This window comes from Eublepharis macularius, chromosome 3 (genome assembly GCF_028583425.1).
Source record: "Eublepharis macularius isolate TG4126 chromosome 3, MPM_Emac_v1.0, whole genome shotgun sequence".
In the NCBI taxonomy this organism is placed as follows: Eukaryota; Metazoa; Chordata; class Lepidosauria; order Squamata; family Eublepharidae; genus Eublepharis; species Eublepharis macularius.
This window is the reverse complement of record NC_072792.1, coordinates 77,848,482-77,873,768: the sequence shown is the minus strand read 5'-3', so window position 1 is coordinate 77,873,768 and position 25,287 is coordinate 77,848,482. Positions and strand designations below refer to the sequence as shown.

Sequence of the window (25,287 nt, the reverse complement as noted above, 5' to 3'; positions counted from 1 at the left end):
CAAACTGCTTTGATTTAACTTGCTTTACTTTCATTCGTGGCTCCTGAGTGAGCGAGAGCGAGAGCGAGAGAGTGAGAGCGCGCGCGAGAGAGAGAGAGAGAGAGAGAGAGAGAGATGCTATTTAGTTGGGACAACTGTATGAGTTTTTTCTTAACTAAAACCTCAGTATCTAGGTTTAATTGCAGTGCTGGCACTTTGAAATAAACAAGTTGGTTTTGTGTTGGCAGTTTGGGCACTCAGGCTCAAAAAGGTTCACCATCACTGCCCTATGACATGATAAGTTGTCTGGTAGAGCAGAAGGGCCCGTTGCAGGACATCCTGTCATCTACAGACATTCTGAGGAGGGGAGAGGAGCTCAGTCTCAGCTCCATGGAATGAAGAGTCCTTGCCCAGATGTCCCAGATGCTGAAACCCTTTAAGGAGGCCACCAAGCTCTTGGGCTCATATGAGGCCACCCTGGTCAGGTCATCCCCCTGATCCACCGGCTTGACCAGTTCCTGGACAAGGAGCTCGAGCATGAGAAAAAGCTGCTCCCCAGGGTCCAGGAGTTTGTGAGGAGGATGCAGGCATGCATGACCGAGCGCTTGCATTCTGTGTGGCATGAGGTGCTGTATCAAATGGCCTCCCTCTGTGACCCCTGGATCAAGGGCAGCATTGCCATGCGGGCGGGTCTGATGCAGCACTGGAAAGAGGAACTCTGCACAGCAGTGCTCCATTTCCAGAAAGAGACGGAAGGACAGAGGGAACCAGGCAGGGGCGAGAGGCAGGCAGCGGAGAAAGAGGAGGAGGTGGGAAGAGAGCCATGGCAGGAGAGACCCACCCGAACAGCCTCACTTGATCTCTGGGCCACTTCATTGGGCTGTGTGGTTGGCTGCAGCACACTGGGCGCGTCTCTCGCAGTGGAGGACTCGGCGGGGGCTATTGTGCGAGACTACCTCACGAAGCCCACGGAGCCCACCCCACTCCAACCCCTTGGAGTATTGGGCAAATAAATCTGCTGTATGGCAAGACCTGTCCATTGTGGCAACCATCATCCTGTCCTGCCCTCCCACCAGCATGCAGAGCACGTGGATGTTCTCCCACCTGGGAGCCCTCCTCTGTCCCCGACGCGCACATTTGTACCCGGACCTGGTGGGCATGGTGACCTTTTTGAAGGTCAACCTCAACCTACTTGGGTATTCCTCCGTGGACCTGGACCCACCTGGTCTCTGAGCCACCCCAAATCTACTGTGGTTTTAAGCCAAGCTCCTCTACAGAGGGCTCCTCTAGCCCCCCTCAGTTCTCGGGGCTTCTTCCACGGCTGGTAACCCCTTTGTCCTCCTCTCCCAGACAAGTTCCCCTTCCCTCTTTCAACCTCTCCCTCTCTGGATGGAACCAATACAACGCTCCATCACAACTTGACCTGCCCATCGCTTCCTCTCCCTGACAAGTTCCCGGACAGTCCCTCTTTCAACCTCTCCCTCTCTCTCTGGATGGCACCAATACGACCCTTCCCCAAGACCTGTCCTTCCCATCGCGTCCTCTCCCTGACAAGTTCCCAGATGGCCCCTCTTTCATCCTCACCCTCTGTGGATGGAACCAAAATTCATTTCTGTACATACAGCCATTGATCCAGTTATTCTCTTTTTACCTTTTTTAAAGATCGATTTCTCTTTCATTTTCTTTGATTTATCTTTGAAGAGAAATCAGTGCACCCATTTGTAACTTCACTATTTGGTTTGGGACCAACATACCTGATGGACCGCCTACACCTTTATGAACCTATGTGGCTACTGTGGTCATATTTAGAGGCTGTGCTTCAGATACCCTCACTTTCTGAGATTAGGTGGGTGGTGACCCAGGAGAGGGTCTTCTCAATTATGGCACTAAAACTCTGGAACTCTGTTCCCATGAAGATTTTGCTTCTGTTGCCATTTTCCACCAGTGGATAATGATTTTGTTGTTTGGCATTCCCGTACTGATCCCTTCTTCATGCCCAAAGTTTTTAACTGGTTTAACTGGTTTAATTGTTGTTTAATATCTTCATGTGTTTTTAGCAGAGGTGGGCACAGACTGAAAAATAGACCAAAATTTGATATACACTGGCCTGGTTTGGCATTTGGGAACAGGCAGCTTGTAGGACGTGCATTTTTCATGATGGCTTTTTGAGTGGTCCAGTGGTCCGTGAATCCAGACTTCCTGGACGCAATCAATCAATTCCCTAGACAATGGAGGGGATGTCCACAGACCTTCTCTGGTTGTCAAACAAAGAGCTCTTGATCTTCTTTATGAGAGCAGAAAGAGTAAATCCTCCCCCACCTCTCAGGCAAGTGGTTTCAGTTTCCAACAGGCAGTAATACCAAGAGAAACTGCAGGGTGGATTTTTCAGTCACAGAGGGAGGTATTTGAAGCTTTTGCTTGAGATTCTGGCTGCTTCTGTTCCACAGCCAGGCTCAGGGGCGAAGCCTGTGAGGACTCATAGAATATTTTTATATATTATACTTATTAACAGTATCATTATTTAGAGCACATGCCCTGGCTGGGAAGGTGCCTGGGTGGGTCAGGGCTCTGGACCACCCCCTGTCCTTGCCAAGTGAGAACGCACCCCCAACAAAAGGGGAATTTTAACCTCCTTTCTCATGGGTTCTCCCGTCCCCTAGTCCCAGCAGAGGGACCCATTATGCATAGCTGGGTTCATTCCAGGAGGATCTGAACCCCCCCCCCTTTGGGAATTCCTTGTCATTAGACCATGAGAATCTGTGGTTTTGAAGCATGTTTATGCGCTGTGGTGGTGCAATGAAATGGCGAGTGCATGGTTTTTGGGGGCGCAATTTGTGGCAATAGACATGATACGGGATTGTGTGGTGGATTTTGGGTTGCCCCATGAAAAAATCAAGAGGATCCATGAGGATCTTTGCTTTTGAAGCATGTTTTGTGTTGTGGCGGCACCACAGATCAGTGGGTGCATGATTGTTTTGGTGCTGTCTGTAGACTAGGACATGTTTTGTTTCATTATAAAAATCATATGAATTCACGAGGATCCATTTAAAATCATCTGGATCCAACTTTTACCCATTCCCTTTGATCTGTTCCCAGAGACTGTCATTCCAATCTGGTTTAATGGCTGGCATTCCAGCTCCAGAGCAGTTTAGCTGCTCCCAAGGACTGTCATTCCACTCTGGGGGCCTTCATACCAGGCCCAAAGCAGAGCAGTGCATCTAAGCTTGTGCTGAAATAACAGAGAACAGCACCTCTACAGAGCACTTTCCATTCTCAGAGGAAGATTCTCTAACTCCATTCTACGTTTTCATTGCAACTTTTTGGTGCTATAATATATCTCAATGGAGCCAATGCAATTAATTGGAATTTGCAGCTCCTATTCTATCTAATGGAACTTTCCTGAAAGCAGCTGTTTTGATGTCTATAACTCAGACATCTGAAATCCAATCTTCACCAGAATTGGAAGGTTGCTGGAGGAGAGCCTGCTGAAGACTCTTGAGTTTGGCATCTCTGCATGTGAAGGGGACCACCCTAGGGCCCCTGGTAGTGATGGACCATGGATTGACAAACCATCCGTGAACAGGAGTGGGTCTGTGAAAAGTTCGTGGTTCGTGGTCTGTGAAACACAAATGACCACGGACCAATGGTCCATGGTTTTTTCTTGTTCCATGCCCACCTCTAGTTTTTAACTTTAGTTTAACTGTTGATTTTTTTATTGTTTTAAAATGTGGTTTTTATTATGTATAATTTAATGTTAGCCATCTTGATGGCCCTTATGACTTTGTTGGTTCAAATCTCACTACTGCCATGAACTCACCTGGTAGCCTCGGGTAAGCCACTCCTCTCAGCCCCAGTTCCCCAGATGCATTGTGGAGATCTTAACACTGACTTAGTTCACTGCTCTGAATGGGCACTAACATCTCCAGAAGAGTGGTATACAAATAACAGTTTTTATTTTTAAAGGTTACCATGTGCATTACACACATGAATTATTAGCTTTAACCTCAGGATCCCATCTCAATAATTTCTGACTTGACTTTTTGACATTCTATTCACAGAGAATATTAGTACATGATGGCTACTCAGTTCTGACACAAAATTTTCTGAAAGAATAGCATTTCCAGTGGGTAACCATTCTAGTCTGCAGTTGTAGAACAAAATTCAAGTCAACCAGCACCTTCTGATAAAGTGAGCTTTGATTCATGAAAGCATTGTTTATAATTTGTTTTGCATTTCAAAAGTACTACTTGGCATATTTGTGGAATTTAAAAGTTATAAATATATTTAATTTCTACAAGTATACCTAATACTTGAGTAAGAATTTCAAACAGCTGTACCCTATACTATCATAACAAAAGTATCTTTAAATGTTGTCATCTGAGAGGTAGGAATAAATAAAAGAAGACAGAAAGCAAATTTTATGGTAAACAAGAGAAAGTATATTTTTGGACAGAAGTTAGAACTGCCATTATGTCTGTACTCCATCCCAGAATTTCCAGTTGTGGAAATACTAGGCCCAGAAGAGAAAGGGGAGGGGAAAAGGGAGTGAAAGGGGAGGGGAAAGGGGTCAGATCCCTTCAGGATGGTTGAAAATTAATTAAAATCCATAATAATGGAAACCCCAGTAGAATGTATAGTACAAATTGGAGAAAGTACTTCCAGGTCTAAGATGATTCCAGTGTGGTTAATCAGCAAATCCAAGAAAGCCTTAAAAGCAAGAAGACTTTAAAGGATGGAATTTTTGACCAAGCAATTCAGGAAATTCTACGAGATTAATTATTATAATAGCACAATATCCAATAACATTTCAATCTAGCATGAGAGTAAATTAATGTAATTACATTCTGCTGTAGCTTTGTTTGCCCCCAGTGATGTTGTCATGAACTCACACCTCACTGAGTACACAATTACATCACTGTATCTCCTAGGAAGAGGAGACAAAAACAAAACAAAATAACACAAATGGTGTCATGGAGCAGCGGATTGAAAGACTAACAAATCAATATAAAAACAAGTAGTGCACATTCAGGGCAGGCTGGTACATATTTTGTCACTAAAAAATCTTCTTCCTTGCAGAAAATGTTTGCAAATGAACTTTTGGTAGAACCCTAGTTCTAGAGCTGCCTCAACCAGGGCCAGAGAGGCAACACACACATTTTCTAAATAAATAAAAATAACAAGTAATGTGACCTTACAAGCACTAGTGACAATAGCCATGTTTCATTTCTATCAATGCATAGCTATAGGCTGCCAAAGAAGAAGCAGAATGAGCACCTTGTGAACAGAGAACCTACAGGATTACTAGGTGTTTGTCAAAGTGAAGTGCAGAAAGGGGCACCTCAAAAAGAGATATTGCTGGATAGGTAAAAAATTAAGAGAATAATAACCAGACTTCAAGGTGGCAGCAAATGGGCAGAGAAAAGCAGGCTGGGTTCAGGAAGAAAGGAACTAGATAGGTTACTGGGGAGTGTACATTGAGAAAAATTTCATTATAACTTTGGATCTAAGGTTATAATTTTGGATTTAGGATTGGGAGGGAACCTTAACTGTGGCTGCTGATTTTTTGGTTATGACATTAGTGGTTTGGGTTTCAAATTCATGTTTTTGAAATTCAAACCAGTTTGGGCAGTTTCCAGATTTTCGGGACCATTATTTTCAATGGGGAACCAATTTAAGGGTCTGGGGAAGTCGTTTAAAATATAATGGCACTGCACATAACACAGTTCTCCCTCTAATCTAACAATGTGATAAATTTCAAGCAGAATGGATCATGGAGTTTGACTTTACAGCTCAATGAAACAGGTGCCTTTTGATTCAGGGTCACTTTTCTCCACTGATTCCTATCTGAAGGGGGTGCACCAGCCAACAGCATTTTAAAAAACATTCATGTGCACATCCATTTTTTCATGTAACAGTCACTGACTGACAATAAAATTTTACCTCTCCATTGAAAACTCTCTTTACCATCCTTCCTTGTTAATGTTTATTTTTCTTTTACAACCCTTTGCAGAAAACCTCCCTTCCTCCCTGCTCTGTCTCATCCCTACAATCTTTAAAAATAGTTCACATTTAAGAAAAAAAATAGAACAGGTTTTGTGAGTGCATGTGTGATTGCATGTGATGAATCAATTATCTGGTTGTTGTAAGACACATGTCTTCATGCTAGGCATCACTGTAAGGGTACCTTAATTAGTAATTAGTAATATGCCTATTTAAGGGATGCCTGGAGGAGAAGAAGGTGGACGAAGATGCAGTGGCAAGGGGGGGAGGAACCTGAGGGGTAAGCGACATGAGTTTTTTATGAGTTGTCTCTGGATTCTCTGCTTGTATTAGAGTCACATGTCAGCTCCAAAACTGTTGCTTTAAAGGCCATAGAAAATAATTTTGCTGATTAGTGGTGGCATGGGTAGAGGAACAGGGGGCTCTTGTTCCCCTCAGCCTTTTTCCTGATGGTAAAAAAAAAGTAGGAAGTTGTGTGTGTGCTATGTGTCATCAAGTGGCCTCTGACCAATGGCAACTCATGAATGAAAGACTTCCAAAACATCCTATCATTAACAGACTTGCTCAGATCTTACAAACTGGAGGATGTCACTTCTTTTATTAAGTCAAGTCATCTCATTTTAAATCTTCCTCTTTTCCTACTGCCTTCTACTTTTACTAGCATTGACCTTTCTAAAGAATCTTGTCTTCTCATAAGGTGACCAGAGTACAATAGCCTCAGTTTTGTTATTTTAGCCTCTAGGGAGAAATCAGGCTTGATTTGATCTAGTATCACTTAGTTTTCTTTTTGGCTGTTCATGGTATCTGCAAAATTTTTCTCCAGCACCACATTTCAAAAGAATCAATTTTCTTCCTGTCAGCTTTCTTCACTGTTCAACTTTCATATCCATACATCATAATGGAGAATACCATTGTTTGGATTATGTTGATCTTGGTTCCAGAGAGATATCTTTATCTTTAAGGATCTTATTTAGCTCCTTCCAAGTCTCAGGGCCAAGCTACACATGACGAATGACACTTGAACGGCAAGTGGATTGAGTGGAGGGCAAGTGAACATCAGTAGTTGTTTCGAGTCTTCACTATTACCTGTCAGTAACATGGTGTCATCTGCATATCTCAAATTGTTAATGTTCTTTCTGCCAATTTTTACTTCAACTTCTTCTAGATCTAATCCAGCTTTCCTTATGATATGCTATGCAGAGAGGTTGAACAGGTAGGGAGATAATATTCATCCTTGTCTGACACCTTTGCCAATTGGAAACCATTCTGTTTCCCCATATTCTGTCCTGACAGTAGCCTCTTGTACAGAGCACAGGTTGCGCATCAAACAATCAGAGGTTGTAGCACCCTCATTTCTTTAATACTATCCATAGGGTTTCATGATCCACACAATCAAAAGCTTTGCTGTAATCTATAAAACACAGGCTGATTTTTTTTCTGAAATTCCCTGGTACGCTCCATTAGCCACCATAAATTTGTGATGCGATCTCTAGTGCCTCTTCTTTTCCTGAATCCAGCTTGAAGACCTGGCATTTCTTATTCCATATATGGTAAGAGTCTTTGCTGTAGAATTCTGAGCATCATTTTGCTTGCATGGGAAATTAACATAATAGTTCAATAGTTGCTGCACTCTTTGGCATCCCTCCTTTTTTGAAATTGGAATGTAGACTGAGAGTTTTCAGTCTGTGGACCATTGTTTTGTTTTCCATATTTGTTGCAAATTTGGAGCAGTATGTGGAATAGTTTGTGCTGAATTCCAAGGAAATTTGTTCTTAGGGGATTATCTTCAAACGTGGTTGGCTGAGAGCACTCACCTTGATCCCTTGCAAGGATCTGAACAGAAGAGAAAAATGCCACTGCCTGGAAAATTCAAAAGAATCAAAGAAAAATAAGGTGCCTGATGGTCAGTACCCAAAGATGGAAAAACATGGATTTTTTCAGGTGTTTTTTGTAGTGCCTAAGAATTCCAGATTCGTGTTACTGTTCTGAAGAATCATGGTATAGTCTCACAACAACTATTTTGAGCTGAGAATTTTCATTCCATTATGCACACTCCTAGAGGTTAGGCGAAGGCTAAAATTGTCAGCCAGACCAGGAAACTTTAATTAACCAAGGCCAGGGAGAATCAGTGCGCTCTTGCAGTGAGCTGTTGCTAAGGGGAGAGGGACACTTTGATCCTTTATTGTGCAAAATATGAGAGATGTCTCTAATCACAACTAGAACCCAGATGAAAACCATGTTTTCAGATTAAATTAGGGTTGCCAGGCCATGCCAACCAGTGGGGGTGGGTGGGTGGGTGGCACACAGGGGTGGTTGGGGGCAGAAACATGGGTGATGATTTTGGCTATCCTGCTACATCACTTTCATTACTATTATATTTTTCAACCTGAGTATAATGTTTGTAACTTAGCCTGCAAATAAGTGTCATGCACTCACAATATGTAATTAGAAATATAGAATTAAGTTACCACATAACCACATAAATACTTTTCAATTAATAGCATTATTTGATAGCTATGTAGAAAATGCTATTGTTATAGAAAAGAGAGATTTCTTTTCACAAGACCGGGATTTACAGTTTTTCTGTTTCCTTTATGAAAGTGTGTAAACTTCTATGACATTTAATGCAGAGCATTTAGACAACATAATGTGTAATAAATGGAAAGTGATCCTTTAAAACTCATACAAGTTAAATACAACTGTATCTAGCTGAAGTCATATTGTTACAAGTCATCACACTTTATCTTTCCCATTTACAGTTATGACTACTGTTTCTTTAGTGAGAAAGCAATATTCCTCTGCCCTAATAGTGTAATTTATTATCAGCTAAGAAGATTTCAAGGCAATCTGAATTTTATTATGCTTTCAATATATTTACATTAAAGATGCCTTCATAGTGTGCTGCTGCAGATGAGTAGCAACGTATTATCACTGGGAGAATTGGATACCATTTTTCCTGCACCAAAGATATGTTAATACACTGTACAGCATTCTGAATTTAGCCATATACCCAAGAACACTATGAGACAGGCATTTGACCTATTTTTTTAAAGACGAAACTGAAATTAGACAATAAGAAAAGAATATAAACAATAGGTGGTTTTAATGAAAGAAAATGATGGTTTGTTGTGGAGATGTTTCTTTAAAAATATATTTACATCAATGCTCAGCCCCCCATTTATCCTGTTGTAGAACAATATAGCAGCCTAAAATATAGCATGAGCTCAGCAGAGCCTAGAAGCAAAGCAGGGTCAGTCATGGTTAATACTTGAATAGGAGACTACTGAGGAAGACTAGGGTTGCTTTGCAGAGGAAGGCAATGGCAAACCAGCTCTGATCACTTCTTGCTTTGGAAACACCATGAGGGGTTGCCATAAGTCAGCTATAACTTGACAGCACTTAATTATTATATTATTGCTATATCCTAAGATATAAAAGGCAATCCGTGTTGCCAACAACAACTTACATTTTTATCCCCGAACAGGCGCACTCGCAGGGATAAAAAGTTAGTCATCGGCAACGGACTTACCTGGCTGTGAGAACCCAGAGATAGAGTCCACACCCAGGGACTCAGCCAGGGCACAGTGGGAAGATGCTCGAGCATGGGCCACCACTGGAACAGCCAATGGAGCTGTGCTGGTCCCTCCTGGGCCTTGGCTGCCAGTCCAGGTGCAGGGAGAAGATGCGCTGACCTGAGGGGCTGCTGGAGCAGCCAGGGGAGCCACGCTGGTCTCTCTGGGGCCTCAGATGCCAGCCTACACAGCGCCAGGGACAGCACAGGCCACCCTGAGGGAGGCAGCGGCTGAGGGAACAGCTGCCTTTGCCACGCCATCACCCTCCCTGCTGCAGACGCTGGCCTAAGCAGGGGCAGGGGCAACGGAAATCTCAGCATGGAAGGTCGAGCATGTAGCCATGACACCAGATTTTCTAGAGCCCATTGTTTATACAATGGACTTGGTTGCTAGTGTAAATATATTTGTCATACTCTAACCACTTATATTACTCAGACTGCAATTATATAGAAGAATGAATTATCCCTTCAGAGTTATGAGAACTCGAGATCTGCTTGATAAGACAATAGCCTCTTTTAATGCAGTAATTTCCAACCATTGCAAATAGAGTTACCACCCTCCAGGTGGGGCCTGAAGATCCAGAATTACAACTGATCTCCAGGCTACAGAGATCAGTCTCCTGGAGAAAATGGCTGTTTTGGAGGGTGGAATCTATGGCATTATACCATGCTGAGGTCTTTCTTCTCCCCAAACTCCTCTCCCAAATCACCAGGAATTTTCCAACTTGGATTGGCAACCCTAATTGCAAGCCATATGTCTCTTGAAGGTTCACAAGCAGTTCATGAAAGTGATGGCTTCTCCTTATTTTTTTTCTCCAGCATATGGTATTCAGATGCATACTGTCTGTAAACATTCAAGTTTAATTTAATTACCATAAATTCATCAACAATTTAAAAAACCTAGCCAATTCCCTTTTGAATTTATCTTAGTTGCCTAGAAACAACTACTTTATATGACCCAACAACATGGAAAGTATAGAAGCCTAGGAATTAATGTGAAATGGTTTATTCTACAAGTAAGTAGCAAGCCAGATGTCTGACATACAGGAGTCAATCAGTTCAAGTTTCTAGAAGCCGGTTTGAACAACAAAGAAAAGACTTATAGGTAGACATTGCGAACCGCAACGAACATTTTCTGTTGCCGAACTGGTTTGCGGGGCTCATAACAGCCCCCGTTGCACTTAGAGAGCCCATATTCCCAGGGACTGTTTTGCAGGCTCCCCTACAGCCATCACCCAAGTTTGGACAAGATTGCAAAAGGGATCTTGGAGTTATACCCTCTCCAATCCAAGGCCCCCAGGAAACTCCCACTCGATACAATTAGAGCCACCGGTTGACGTCGGCCCAGTGTACAGAAGGTGGATGCTGACAGCAGCTGCCGGGCCTGGCGGGCTCGGGGAGGCGGTGATGAGCCATCTCCCCTATAGGGGGCAGGGGTCTTGCCGCTCACTGGTGGCATCCCCCATGTGCCCGCACGCCAGGCCAAAGAGGAGCGCACTGTTATTCCTGGTGCAGGCTGGACGGTGGGTACTGCCGGAAGCCACTGGGCCTGGCGGGCACGAGGAGGTGGAGACAAGCCACCTCACCTCAGGGGGCGGGGGGTCTGGCCATTCACTGGTGGCACCCCCCATGTACCCGCCTGCCAGGCCAAAGAGCAGCGTGCTGGTATTCCCGGTGTGGGAGGGAGAGGACATGTCATTCAAACAGGTGCCTGATCCCCCCGTAACCGCGGGTCCTCACCCGAGGGTCCCACTAAGGAACAGTGTGGCAGCAGCCGACAATGCCCACCTTCCTGCCTTGCCGGAAAGGATGGGAGAGGACCTGTCATGTGGGGGGTAAGTGGGAAGATCCCCCTGCAACCGCCTGGTCTCGCAGGAGTGCACTGGTATTCCCGGCGCAGGCCGGAAGGAGGGTGATGACAGAGGCCACTGGGCCTGGCGGGAATGGTGAGGCAGCGATGAGCCACCTCCCCTTTAGGGGGCAGGAGGTCTGGCCGTTTGCCTGTGGCACCCCCCATGTGCCCACCTGCCAGGCCAAAGAGGAGCACGCTGGCGTGGGAGGAAGAGGACATGTCATTCGGACGGAGGCTTGATCCCCCAGCAACCACAGGTCCTTACCTGAGGGTCCCACTGAGGAACAGTGCTGCAGCAGCTGAGAGTACCCACCTTCCTGCCTTGCCGGAAAGGATGGGAGGGACAGAACATGTCATGTGGGGGGTAAGTGGGAAGATCCCCCTGTAACCGCATGGCCTCACAGGAGCACGCGTTTATTCCCGGCGAGGGCCGGAAGGCAGGTGAAATCCCCTCTCTTTCTATTTCAATCTCTATCTGTTTCTACATACAGTTCTCCAACCATATACCATTCTCTAACTGTTAGCATACACTAATGTTTTTACATACATTCTAGTGTATTTTTCATTATACTTATACATTCTGTAATGTTTGTCTCTTTCTCTGTTTTTGATTTTCAATCCTTTTCTCCATGGATGTGGCATGTTCTGTTCAATTCTATATCTCCTTGATGCATTCGCATTGTATTTCTGCTTCTAGAACGGTTGATATTTGTGTACCGCTTTCTATCTGTTTCTCTGTATCTCCCTTTCACTATTTGCAACTTTCTATCTCTCTGTTTCTTCCTATGTGTTTCCACCACTATCTATGGAAAGAATCTATATCTTTCTATGTATATCTGCCCCTTCCTATTTCCTTCTATTTGAAGGGGGAGTGGGAAGATCCCCCAGCAGCCGCGGGTCCTCAGCCGAGGGTCCCACTGAGTAGTAATATGGCAGCAGCCAACAGCACCCACCTTCCTGCCTTGCCAGAAAGGATGGGAGTGAGAGGACATGTCATGTGGAGGGGGAGTGGGAAGATCCCCCAGCAGCCGCTTGGCCTCACAGGAACACGCATTTATTCCCACCGATGGCCGGGGGCGGGGGGTGATGTCCCCTCTCTTTCTATTTCAATCTCTATCGTTTTCTACATACAATTCTCCCAATATATACCATTCTCTCACTGTTAATAGACATTCTCTACGGTGTACGCATATATTCTAGTGTACTGTTCATTCTACTTATACATTCTGAAACTTTTGTCTCTTTCTCTGATTTTGATTTTCAATCCTTTTCTCCATACATGTGTCGTGTTCTGTTCGATTCTATATCTCTTTGTTGCATTTGCATTCTGGTTCTAGTTCTAGAACAGTTGACATCTGTGTGCCCCTTTCTATCTGTTTCTCTGTATCTCCCTCTCACTGTCTATTTGCAACTTTCTGTCTCTCTCTGTTTCTTCCTATGTGATTCCACTACTATTTATCTGAATATATCTCTTTCTACGTATATCTGCCCTTTACTATTTCTTTCCATCTCTAGCTGTCTTTTTTTCTCTTTCTATAACTATATTGTTTTCTACATTCCTTTCTCTATCTTCATCTATATGTATGCTTGTGTCCACTTTTTCCAATGGTTTTGTTTTTGTTTTTCAATACATCTTTCTATCTGTCTCTCTGTCTTGTTTTGTCTGACATGAGGAGGGGGAGGGGGAAGATCCCCCAGCAGTCTCAGGTCCTTACTCAAGGGTCCCACTGAGTAGTAATATGGCAGCAGCCAACAGCACCCACCTTCCTGCCTTGACGGAAAGGATGGGAGTTGCGGGAAACATTCCCACCCAGCTGAAAGGGTCCCATCAGTCCCACTGACAGGGAGCTGCCACGCTGTGCAACCGACTGTATCCCTATATGATACAATTGGCTGTGTGATCACAACTAAGCTGTGTAACCAAGGAGGGAGCAGTAACAGGATAGTCCCTCATGAAGCAGCAGCTGACATGACCCGCCGTCCTGCCTTCGTGAAAAGTAGGGGATGGGCAGGACAGGAGACATTGCTTGGACGGGTCAGAGTGGTTCCAGAGAGGGGGAGACAGAAACGGGACAGCAGCAGCAGCAGCTGACATCAGCCACCTTCCTGCCTTTGTGGGAACGACATGAGTCGAGGGACCCATTCCCCCCTGCTCAGAGGGCATAGTGTTTGTGATGGATAGGGGCACCATGCGGCTCAACTATATGAGCAACAGCTGAGCTGTTGCATAAGTGCCCAAAGGAGACTGCCTCCAGCATCACCCACTTTCCTGCCTTCGCAGAAAGGAGGTGACATGATGATCAGGCTGTGCCAGGAAGACCTATCAAGGTCTCAGAAGCCTGTTAGCAGTGGGACTGGACCTGGCTAAATCTGACCCAAATGTGCCAGCCCTCATTCAAGATACCCACAGGACTCGATGGGCAAGGGTGCATGGCAACAGCATGGAGAACCAACGGGTGAAATGTTTTAGTAGCCTGCAGAAGCCCATGCACTCCATGATGGATAGGGGCAAGCCATGTAGGGCAATCATCTCTGCCAAGATGTGAAGGCCTGCCTCCTGACCCATCAGCCTCAAGGTTCTAAGTGGCACTGTCCCAGACCCCGAGGGGACAACCTCCATGAGCACGACCTGACGGGGCACTCTGCTCCCACCAGCATCACCCTCAGGGCAAAGTTACCCTCCCACTGACCCCCGCTCAGAAGAGCTGTTCGCCCCCTTTCTCCCCCCAACGGATGTTTCACTGGGTGAGGAGGGAGACAGGCTTGGGTGGTGCTTCTTCAGGTGCCAAGTCAGGGCCGTTGAAGACAGTGCTTTGGTTTTTTGCCCATGCACACCATGACATCACAGGCATGGCACCGCACCACACGGGGGTTATCAGGAAGGGCCCAAAAGTGCCTCCATACGGAGGCGTTGAAATGTGGACCGCTAACTGTCCCAGGGGAAGGAGGACAAATGGTTACAGGTTGCACTGCAGAGATGGCCACAGATGATGGGGTGAGGGGTGGATTGCAGGCGGGGACACCACTGAGAGTTTGGGATGGGGACGGGAGGGATATTTCATAACACACAAACCATTCCTCCAGGGATCCATTGCCCACCCACCCCTCCTCAAAATGTTGAGAGAGATTCTCTCCCCCTGTGGAAAGACCTCTTTGGCCTCCTCCACAGCCCCCACAGTTGTATTGGGGGGAGTAGGAGGACTCTCCGCTGCCCCTGAGCCACACCCAATACTGCTTTCCACAAGTGAACCAGGAGGACTGCCATCGCACGTCACCCCGGCCAACACAAGAGGAAGACTCATTGTGCCACCAAACTAGAATTAAGGAGGACAGGAAAGGAGATGACTCTGTGTGCCGTCCGCTGCAGTGCCCACTGAACTTGGCCCCAGGGCCTGGCAGCAGCCCTGGAACCAGAGGCTGAGGCTAGAGCCCTAGTTCAGCACACCAAGATGCCTGACCACCAGATCAAGCACTGGAAATAATATTGTGAGCCCTGCGCCGAGGTGCCCACTGAGCTTGGCCCCAGAACCAGGCAGCAGCCCTGGCACCAGAGGGAGGGAGGGACTAGAGCCCTAGCCCACCACTCCCACAGACCTGACCAGATCAGGCACTAATAATACTGTGTGAGCCCTCAGCTGAGGTGCCCACTGAGCTTGGACCCAGGGCCTGGCAGCAGCACTGGAACCAGAGGCTGGGGCTACAGCCATAGCCCAGCACACCAAGATGCCTGGACAGAACAGGCACAGACACTAATAATAATAATAATAGTAATAATAATAATTAAAATGATTATTGTGATAATAATAATAATAATTTGGTGAGCCCTCAGCCGAGGTGCCCACTGAGCTTGGCCCCAGGGCCTGGCAGCAGCCCTGGCGCCAGAGGGAGGGACTAGAGCCCTAGTCCACCACTCCCAGAGGCCTGACCCAATCAGGCACTAGTAATAATACGGTGAGCCCTCAGCCAAGGTGCCCACTGAGCTTGGCCCCAGGGCCTGGCAGCAGCCCTGGCACCAGAGGAGATAGATGCCTATCCGAAAAATCCCAGCTCAATTATACTCTCTCTGTCTCTCCCCAAAGGCTAGCAAGTAGCAAGCAAGAGCTCCGTCCCACTCCACTGCTCACTGAAAGTGAAACCAGAACTGTGATCGCAGTGCTTTTTATAAGCTGAGGTCCCATAGAGCAATGCAGGAGGTCTGTGTTTGGCCGTCGGAGCTGCCTCTCAGGGTTTGCAGGGATGAGATTGGAGTGCCCGTGGCTACAGAACACCCCTCCCCCCTCCCTCCCATGGGTTTCTTCTCCCAACTTGTAACCACTTTGCAGCTCCATGGTTGGAAGGAAGACCTACTGATCAAGGTAAGCTGGGCTTCCATTCGGGTTTCCAGGGCGACAGAAGGAGCACAGACAGAGTTCATGCATTCCCCGGCTCCGTTTCCAGGGGAATTGATTGATGGCATCTGACTGTCTGGCTTCCCGAACCACGGCCAAATGCACCCAACCAGGCTTCTTCCGAATGCTGGTTCGTTGGCCATGGACAATCACGATCTGCTGGATCACAATCGCGTGATCACCAATTTCATGGGGTTTTGAAGTTCGTAATGCGGTTCGTGCCCATGTCTACCTATAGGCATCAAAGAAGCTGCAATTGCAAGAGTTAGGCTTCTTACAAGGAATTCCAGGTTGAGCTGTCTTGACACAGTCTCTACCTGTATTGGAAAGCCTGGATGATAAATTTTTCACACATACACCTATACATCATACACAGATAGTTAAATTAATAAAATATGGGATTCAGAAAAAGGAGACCTAGCTTAAGAAAATGTGTGACACATTCTCCTGACTCGTTAATAAAACAGGAACCATGGTACCTAATTGAAAAGGTTGTGAAGATAAACAAGAAGAGATATGTATCCCTTTAAGCTGTGGCAAAGAATTTAAACATACTCTGTGCCATTTTACATAAAACAAAAACAAAAGAAACGTTTCATTTATATCATTATACATAGCAATTCTGGAACCCTGAAAAAATAAAACAACTAACTAATTGTTCTTTATTTCCAAGTATTTCAGCAAAACTGATCACTGTCACTAGTTTAGCTCATTGCACACCGGTACTGAGAACAGTCCTAGGTTATTTCACTGCTGTACAAATCTGTACATTAATTGCAAACTGCTGAACAATCATGCTTAAGGCACGCTGAAATGATGGTTAGTCTGCTCAAAGCTTGGAGAATTGCCAGCACAGGGTCATATCATGCTTCAGTGTTCCACTGTCCCTACATTTTTTTCTCCAGCTTTATAAATAATAGAAGAAATAATAATAATAGAAGAAAGGGCCACTGAGAAGGGCCCTGATGAGGAACAACATTCCTGAGAGGAGTGTTGCTCTGGGGGCCCAAGGTCAGTCTATTGGCTTGATCTTTGCTCTGCACGTGCATGATACCTATTGATTTGGACCAGTAGCCTACAATATCCGAAGTATTTCTCGTAAAATGGGGATCTAGTAGTCTGTGGTATCAGGGCTTTTTTTCTGGGAAAAGAAGTGGTGGAACTCACTGGGATCACATGCGCTTGTGGGACCACACGATGACATCACTTCCAGGAAGTGATGTCATTGTGCAGGGTAGAGCCACCCCCAGGAGCACCCCTTTGGTTTGGGCCTGCTTGCCTCCCCGCCCCTTACCTGCCAGCAATGTTTCCTCTAAGCAGTGCAGTGTTGTGAGCCAGAAATCTACTTTGTGAGCAGCAACTTGCAAGTTTTGAGCACGCCTTTTCCAAAACCAGAATCCATTTGATTTGAATTAGATTGTCTGAGGCATTGGTATTGGGTGCCATCAATATTTTGATGACACCCACTTATGTATGTGGTTCTTAAAAGCTTATGCCTCAATAAAGTTGGTTAGTCTTAAAGGTGCTACTGGAGTTTTTACTATTTTGCAACTACAGACTAACATGGCTAACTCCTCTGGATATTAAAGAGTGCATCTGTAATATATGGAATTCACTGCCACATGAAGTGGCAACTGTTAGAGGGTGTTATGGACTTTAAAAATGATTAGAGAAATGTGTGGATGAAAGGTATATTCACACTTCTTGTAACTGGGCTTCTTGTACTGTTTTAAGCATTTTAAAGGGAAAACGAAGCATCTTTTTTCTTTTAAAATGCTACCACAGCACAGGGAACACAGCTTCGATTCGCGAAAGCAAACTGGGCTAGAAGGGCCAGAACTCTTTCTTCTCCCTGCACAACCCCAATCTAAATCAGGGATGAGCAAGGGGAGACCAAGCATAGGCTTGAGATCATAAGAGTTAAGTGGGGCAGTATACCACCTGAGCCCAGGCTAGGACAACCCAGGCTAGCCTAATCTTAGATCTCGGAAGCTAAGTAGGTGATCCCTCCAGGGTTGTTTCATAAAGGCATGGAATGGCAAACCACATCTCTTGCCTTAAAAACATTTATGTTAACATTTTGATGGTGCAAAAACATGGTGACAAACAAGACTTGGAGTATGCAAAATGACTGACCATGGAAATGAAATAAACACCATGAACAGATTGGTTTTTTAAAAAGGCAAATATAATGCCTCTGGAACTGTACACAAAATAAAACTGAATGTCCCTCAATGAAGCCTAAACTTAAACAAGAAATAACACCCCAATGAATTTTCAAGTCTGCACTTGTAATTTCACTTGGTACACATATGAAAAATTAGTCATTACAAATCTACCAACACCAGTAAAGAGTAATGGAAGGAATAGTAAAAATGTCACAAGCATGCAATTACTTCTGCAAAATATAAAGAACACAAGAACTTCACCCAGCAGGAAAGCTTATTTGCTAGTGTACTAGAATTCAAGAAAGTGAATATAGGAAAGGGGGAAAAAAGAAGGGCAGAACTGACCTGTGTATTTTTAAACAAACTAAAAATATATTTTTAAAAGCAGCTCCTCAGTTGGGGACCAGCCATTACAGGAAACTGCACAGTGTTTTACTACACCTCCCAGAATCCTTATTGCCTATGACTCCCATACTGCACAGGTCCAACTACATCGTTAACCCCTTTATTGCCCATGTGCTACTTTGTGCCACAAAGCTCCAGTCAATTCAGATCTTACAGAGAAAGGGCTCTTTACATTTTAACACTCCCCACCCCTTCATCTGGCCTGTGGAGACTATACATCCTTTTTAATTAAGTCAATAAAGAGGTATGAAAATTAAAAGAGGAGAATTACAGGAGATTTAAAATAACTACTGGGGAGAGTTCAAAGGGACGATATGCAGCAGAAGACACAGCATCATTCATGAACACGCAGGGTGAAGGCTGGTTGAGAGGGAGAGAACATGATCACGTGATCCCTTTGGAGAACTGCTGGAATGGAGTTCTGGCTTGTTCAGGCAGAAAAAAAGCCCTGGATGTTACTGGTCTTTTAATTAAAAGTTACCTTGCAATAGAGATATGAGGAGAGAGATGTTGAGAAAAGTATAAGTAAGTAAATGTTCTATGGAAATTGCTTTTCTCTTACATATCAGAGTAGGTTTCAGTTTCTTTACAGGATGAAAAACTTAGGTCAGATATAATTGTGATATTGGCAAGCAAGAGGAATTTACTGATGTAGTGTTGCTGATGTACAAATGTTGTAAATGCAGTAGTAATGTCACACAGATAAGAGGGCAGTAGAGTGATGCTGGGACAGGGAATGTGTGACTATACTATTGTGTACCTACTGAATAGTTTTGTGTCGTTTAATATGCCGTGATGAAAGGCAATGCTTTGTTTCAGCATTGCCTTCAGCTCTGTATTGGCTTCTGCTTGTAGTCAGATTCCTGCAATCCATACATTAGTAAAGATGTGAATGGAGGTCATTGTCTTAGAATGACTTTGCTACCTCTCTTTCTTCCCCTACGTTTTTTTTGCTAATGCTGCCACTGTTCTAGTTGCAGGTCAATTGAAATTAAATGCTGATTATATGGAACAAGCAGCTCTATTGGTTTATGGAAACTGTGGTCATAAAAACTTATCTGGAAGATTCAGGCAAAATTTAGCAAAACATGCATCTATTTCCAGGTTTCTCTTTAGGCCTAGCACAGACCTGAATTTTTGAGATAAAACAGCAATGGCTACTGATTTTAAAAAGCATTGTATGTCTTGCTCAGAGCATTGCAAAACAGTGCTGAAAAACTGCCCCTCCCCCACCCCAAAAAACAGTGCAAGAAAATGCAAGAAAACACACAAACACAACTACAATTGCATCTGCATCAAAAGTTCAATTACATCCACATCGAAAGTTGCGGATGCTTAGGATATACACTGCTCACTTATAAAGGTAGGCTTAGTTTAGTACCCGTAAAACTAGACCTTGCCTGGCAGTTGGTGCAACTGGGGCCAGCCTGGTGGTTGGCACCACGCAATTGGGCCAGTTTTTATGAATAGTGGCCACCAGGGTGAAGGAAGGAAGGAAAGACTGTGTTGGGGGTGAGGGGAGAGACATAAGTAGGTTGGCTGGTGGGTGGGAAGGGGAGAAATAAACAGAAAAGGGGAGAAGCCATGGGAGCTTTCAGGAAGGGGGAAAGCAAATAGTGATAGAGGAGAAAATGAGATACCCTGTCCTTGTAGGTCCCCCACTAGTAATATATTATCAAGTCAGTGAAATCCAAAGCACCTCATGCTGGGTACTGAACCATATCCTATTGCAGTGGTTTTTTAAATGTCTGATTATATTGACTACGCTGTGCAATCTGCCTTGAGTTTGAGTGAGAAAGGCAGACTATAAATAATGTTATATTTTTTTTTAAGGGTAATTTCTTCTGGTTCTCCAGAAACAAAACTTTTAAGCTATTCCCCATTTCTCCAATGCTCAATTTTGTTAATAGGAGGCAAATGTTTAAAACACACAGTATTCCTCCATAATGCCTATTATAGAAGGTTTCAGTTCTACTTCACTTCTCATACACAAACACATTGATCCTAAAGTCCCTTTACTTCACATTAGATAGTGACCTAATTGCTAGTCTTAAAAACATGCAAGTCCAAATGTGATTTAGAAAGTTGCAGAATCACCATTTGAAATGAAACCATTATTTTGGCACATCCACCACAAAGAAAACAGCACATAACATTTGACCATCCATGAGGCAAGTACCCAGTGATTTTTTTTTTATCATTTGAAAAAATATGCAGGAAACCAGTGATTACCTGTAACTGTTAATTCTGTAGTTCTTCTGACAACAAACAGTCCATACTTTAATTCACAAGTATAATTTCCAATATCATCTTCTCTGACCTCCCGCATAATAAGAGTGTCCTTTTTGAACAGAATACTTGGTCTCCAGGTTCTCACTTGGCATTCCTGTGTAAAGACAATTACAACATGTCAGTGACTAATTCATTGTGATTAAATCCAACACTTAGCAATTTAACCCAAGACATTATTCGTTTTAAACATTTTACTCAACATTACAGTTAAACCTTCAAGTTTGCTAACTTAAAAAAAACCAAACTTCTAGCAATAGCACCAATATACAAAGCCATACCAGCAGGGATGAAAGCACATGATGACAACAAAATAACAGGATCAGCTAACATCAACATGGCAAATCTATCATTAAAAAGTGAGGACAGAATAACCTTAACCTAGTTGCCTAGAAGAAAACAGAGTAGGTGCAGGGTGAGTATATCTAAGAATAATATGTCATAACAGTCATGACCTGTTTTCTCTCAGAAACGGAAGAGGTACCTGGAGCGCCTTTTCAAGTTTCAACTGGTTAGCTTGCTGTGGCCTTTCCTGTGCAGAAAAGATCTGGCCACTGGAGTGCATGCACTAGATACATCAAAAATAGATATTACTGCTATGAAAAGTGTTCAGAAACTTCAAGTGGCACATAACACTGCAGCCAATATGTTGACTAGAGTGGATTATAGAGACTGGCCATATGTAGCGGAAAATGCTGGAAGACCATTGCGATAACGAGGAGATAGGTGGTGAGCTACGCAGCCCTTCTCCACATGAATAGCAGTCTCAGGGCAACTTCTTCACAGCATTGTAAATTGCAATCACCTGGTGATAGTAAAGGTGGCTACATAAGGGTGAAAAACTTGAGACAGACAGAGAAAGCTGGCTTTCTTTCTTTCTTTCAAAGGAGAGTAGCCTGGCTGAAGACTGGCCTGCCTACTTGGAAGACTGCCTGGTTTTTGAAGCTCACACCCACATCCTGAGGAGAGGACTGGTTGTTGAGACTCCTTATGGAGGTTATTGAGTAGGTGGAGGATTGTTAGTAGTATTTTTGTTATTATTAGTTGCTGAATAAAGCTGCATCTTTTTGTTCACAGATATTGCTTGTTGGAATCCTTTTGAGCCATGGGCAATATACCATATCACTCTAGTATTGGCCTATCTGCACTGGCTCCCAATAGGTTTCCAGGTACAATTCAAGGTACTGGTGTTGACCTTTTAAAGCCCTATAAGGTTTGGAACCAACTTATAAGAAGTACCTACTCCTTTATGAACTGACCCAATAGAGTTGCCAGGTCCCCATACCATCTGAGCGGGAGGCAGGAGACCTAGCATGCACCTTTGTGGAAGTGATGTCATCATGCAGGGACCTCGTGCTACCCCTGGGAGCACTCCACAGTGGGCTGATTTCGGCCTGTTTAGAGCTGAATCAAGCCTGTTTGGACCTAAATTGGCATGCAGTATTGTAAGTCGTGATCTAAATGCAAGATGTTAGTTGGCATACACTGGCCTTTTGGTTAGCATTGCACTATTACGTTTTTAGTTCTGATTGGTCCTGGTGGACTTCTTTTAATTTTGTAAGTTAGTGTTTGTTTTAAGGTTGTGTATCAGCATCTAGATTTGTTATATTTTTGTTATATTTTATATGTTATAGTCTAGTTGTTTTTCATCCAATTTTTCTCTGGCCATTGACAGTGATAAAGAAAGAATTGAATTAGCCTGCTGTGAAGTTCAGGAGCTCTCCAGGGCCCTCCCAGCAGTGCCCCCACGCTCCACAGTGGGCTGAATTGGGCCTGTTTGGGGCCAAAATTGGCCCACTGCAGAGCACAGAGCACTGCAAGGCGGCACAACGGGCCCTGGAGTGCTCCCGCACTTTGCAGTGGGCCAATTTCAGCCCCAAATGGACCTGATTCAGTCCACTGCAGAGCATGGGAGTGCTGCTGGGAGGGCCCTAGAGAGCTTCTATGCTTCACAGCAGGCCAGTTTAGGCCCCAAATGGGCCTGTTTCATCCCAAACAGGCTGAAATTGGCCCACTGTAGTGTGTGGGAGTGTGCCACGCAGCCTTGGAATGCACCACAGGAAGTGTGTTCCCCTGCCTTTTCCTCCACTGGCCAGGTAAGCGGGGGCAGAGGGTGGAGGGTGGGAGGGAGGATCTCCTGTCCCCAGTGGGGACTGGCAACCCTATTACCCAACCACTATGGTAATCTTCTGAGGCCCTACTTTGGGTGTCCATGCCTTCTGAGATCAAACTAGTAGCAATTTGGGAGAGGGTATTTTCATTTATGGGACCTAAACTCTGTAGCGTGGTCACCCTGGAGACTCATTTGTCCCATTTTCCACCAGTTTACAGGCCAAATGTAGTTGTCCCTGATGACACTCATTTCTACAGTATTACAGCATGCTTTTCATGGTGCCTGTCAAAGAAAGTTGGACTCTATCTAAAACTGAGGGTAAAACCTACTCTGGAGTAGATTCCTGACCATGAGTATCATCCAGAAGGAGAAGGCTGTTAGCAAGGCAGCCAAACCCAATCTTACTGCCTATGCACCTCATGAACCTAATGAGTAACTACATTCCATTCTCCCTCCTGTAAAATACTATAAACCAAAAAGAGCAAGAGTTAGGCAGGCAAGTGGTAGGCTATGTCTCTCCAAGCACTCTATTGACATTCTTAGGTAACAATGCTTGAAATTTATTCAAGCAATAGGGCAATATAATTCCCCAGTAACATCTAGCAATGGTGCTGTATCTAAAATAACATCTAAGGAGAGGCAAACACAAGTGACATTATCCACAAAGTGCTTAGCAAATAAATCACAGCAGGTCACTGAAGGTTCCATAAGGTCTCTTTGGGGCTCTGTCTGAAGCAGACTGCACACTATTCAGAACACCTCTATTAAATGACACTGCGAAGGCACCATACAGACAGAAATTTCATTTTTCACCACAGGCACAGAACAAGCTTCACTTTTAGTTAACTGGGTTTGTTACTTTGCCTTCAATATGTATCTTTCCACCAAGTTCCTAACACTAAATCAATTCACCAGTTTATAATTCCAAACAATCACCTCAGTTCTGCAATGGAGAAAAGGTATCCATGCTACAATTAAATAAATTTACAAACATCTCATCCTAAGTGTTTTTTTTTTAAATGGCAATTTTAGTTCCTTCAGTAAAATTCTATTTGTCACTCAATTCTGAGGTTATTTTTAAAATACATTTAGGTAACTCTCTGGTTTCCCATAAATATAGACTTGGCCATCTCAATGTGACATTATTAAACTTTGAACTAGTCTACTGTATCACTAGGTCACATCATATAAATCCTCTACCCTGTGTTTGATCACACTCAGCTCAAGTTTTTCTTTGCTTACATTCTATACATAGTTACGGTTGCCAGGTGATGGCTGGTACTCGTCAGGAAATAGGCAGGGTGGGTAGAGACATGGGAAGGGCTGTCATCGCACTCTAGGTATCACAGAAACTCAGTAATTTTACTGTCGATTTTCCAGTGATTCCTAGACCAATGTGATGTCACTTCAAGGTTTTCCCTGGAAGTGATGTCACATCATGCACAACAACAGTGATTTTAAAACTATTTTCTCCTGCCACCCAAGGAAGCAGCAGCAGGAAGCACAGGTTTCTGGTGTGAAGTCTCCCACAATAGCTGGAGATGTGGCAACTCTACCCATTTTCCCTGCTGCTTCATGGTCTTCAGCCACCTACTAGGGTGCCTCTGAGCTCTATTAGTCTTACTAATCTTAAGGACTTTTAAGTCAGGATAAATATCATTATATGTCTAGAAAAAGCTATTTGGGGTCATCTTCACATATGCTGAAAGCATTTGGTTCTCATGTGGCTGCACATAAAAATAAATCTCTAATGAGCACAATGATGTATTTGCTTAATGTTCAAATAGCCACAGCAAATAGTATTAGAATAGTATTATATATGAGTAGTAGAATAGTATTATATAGTAGTAGAATAGTATTATATATGAGGGAAGCTCATATATAAGAAGAATTATGGAGCAAATTTTGTCTCACACATTTATTATATGCAGATCTTCCCCAACATGCATATGGTGAGAAAGTAGACAGTGTGATATAGTGGTAAATATGTCAGGCTAGGCTCTGGGAGACTGATGCAGCCATGAAGCTCACCAGATGACCCTGGACTGGTCATGGTAATCTTCTCTCAGTCTGACCTACCTTTGTGAGGCCAAAATGTGGAGAACCATGAATACCACCCTGAACTCCATGAAGAACAAGCATGACCAAAAAGTAGAGACAGATGTTTTCAAATTTTCTCATATCATTCTGATACTGGGCCCTAAGTAGTTTGATAAACATGGGAAGGATAGCTAGTGGCCTATGGAAAGGCACCCCATAAAACAGAAATGCAGATTAAGTAAGGAGCAAGTGTTCAAAAGCATTGTGAAATTAGCTTTGGCAGCTCTTTCTCTGATGGAGCTCTCCTAACTTGGCTTATTATGTAAGGTTTGAAAATGTCTTAGGAAATACCTTGCAATACTAATGGATTCTAAGATATGCTGAGACACCATAAAGTTCAATTGTTTTTGCATTAGATAGAAAAACCTCAACCAATTCATTCCCATGACAACTGCTTAGATACTAGTCAGAGCTTTCATTCC

General features: G+C 44.0%; 1 protein-coding gene across 1 annotated transcript in view; it reads right to left on the bottom strand.

Moving 5' to 3' along the window:
* Nucleotides 1-25,287, bottom strand: part of IL1RAPL1 (interleukin 1 receptor accessory protein like 1) — a 742,385-nt gene that overhangs the window by 568,937 nt on the left and 148,161 nt on the right. The window contains exon 4 of the mRNA XM_054974391.1: nucleotides 20,596-20,749. Coding sequence (XP_054830366.1) covers nucleotides 20,596-20,749 — 154 coding nt within the window. The remainder of the gene's footprint in view (nucleotides 1-20,595; nucleotides 20,750-25,287) is intronic.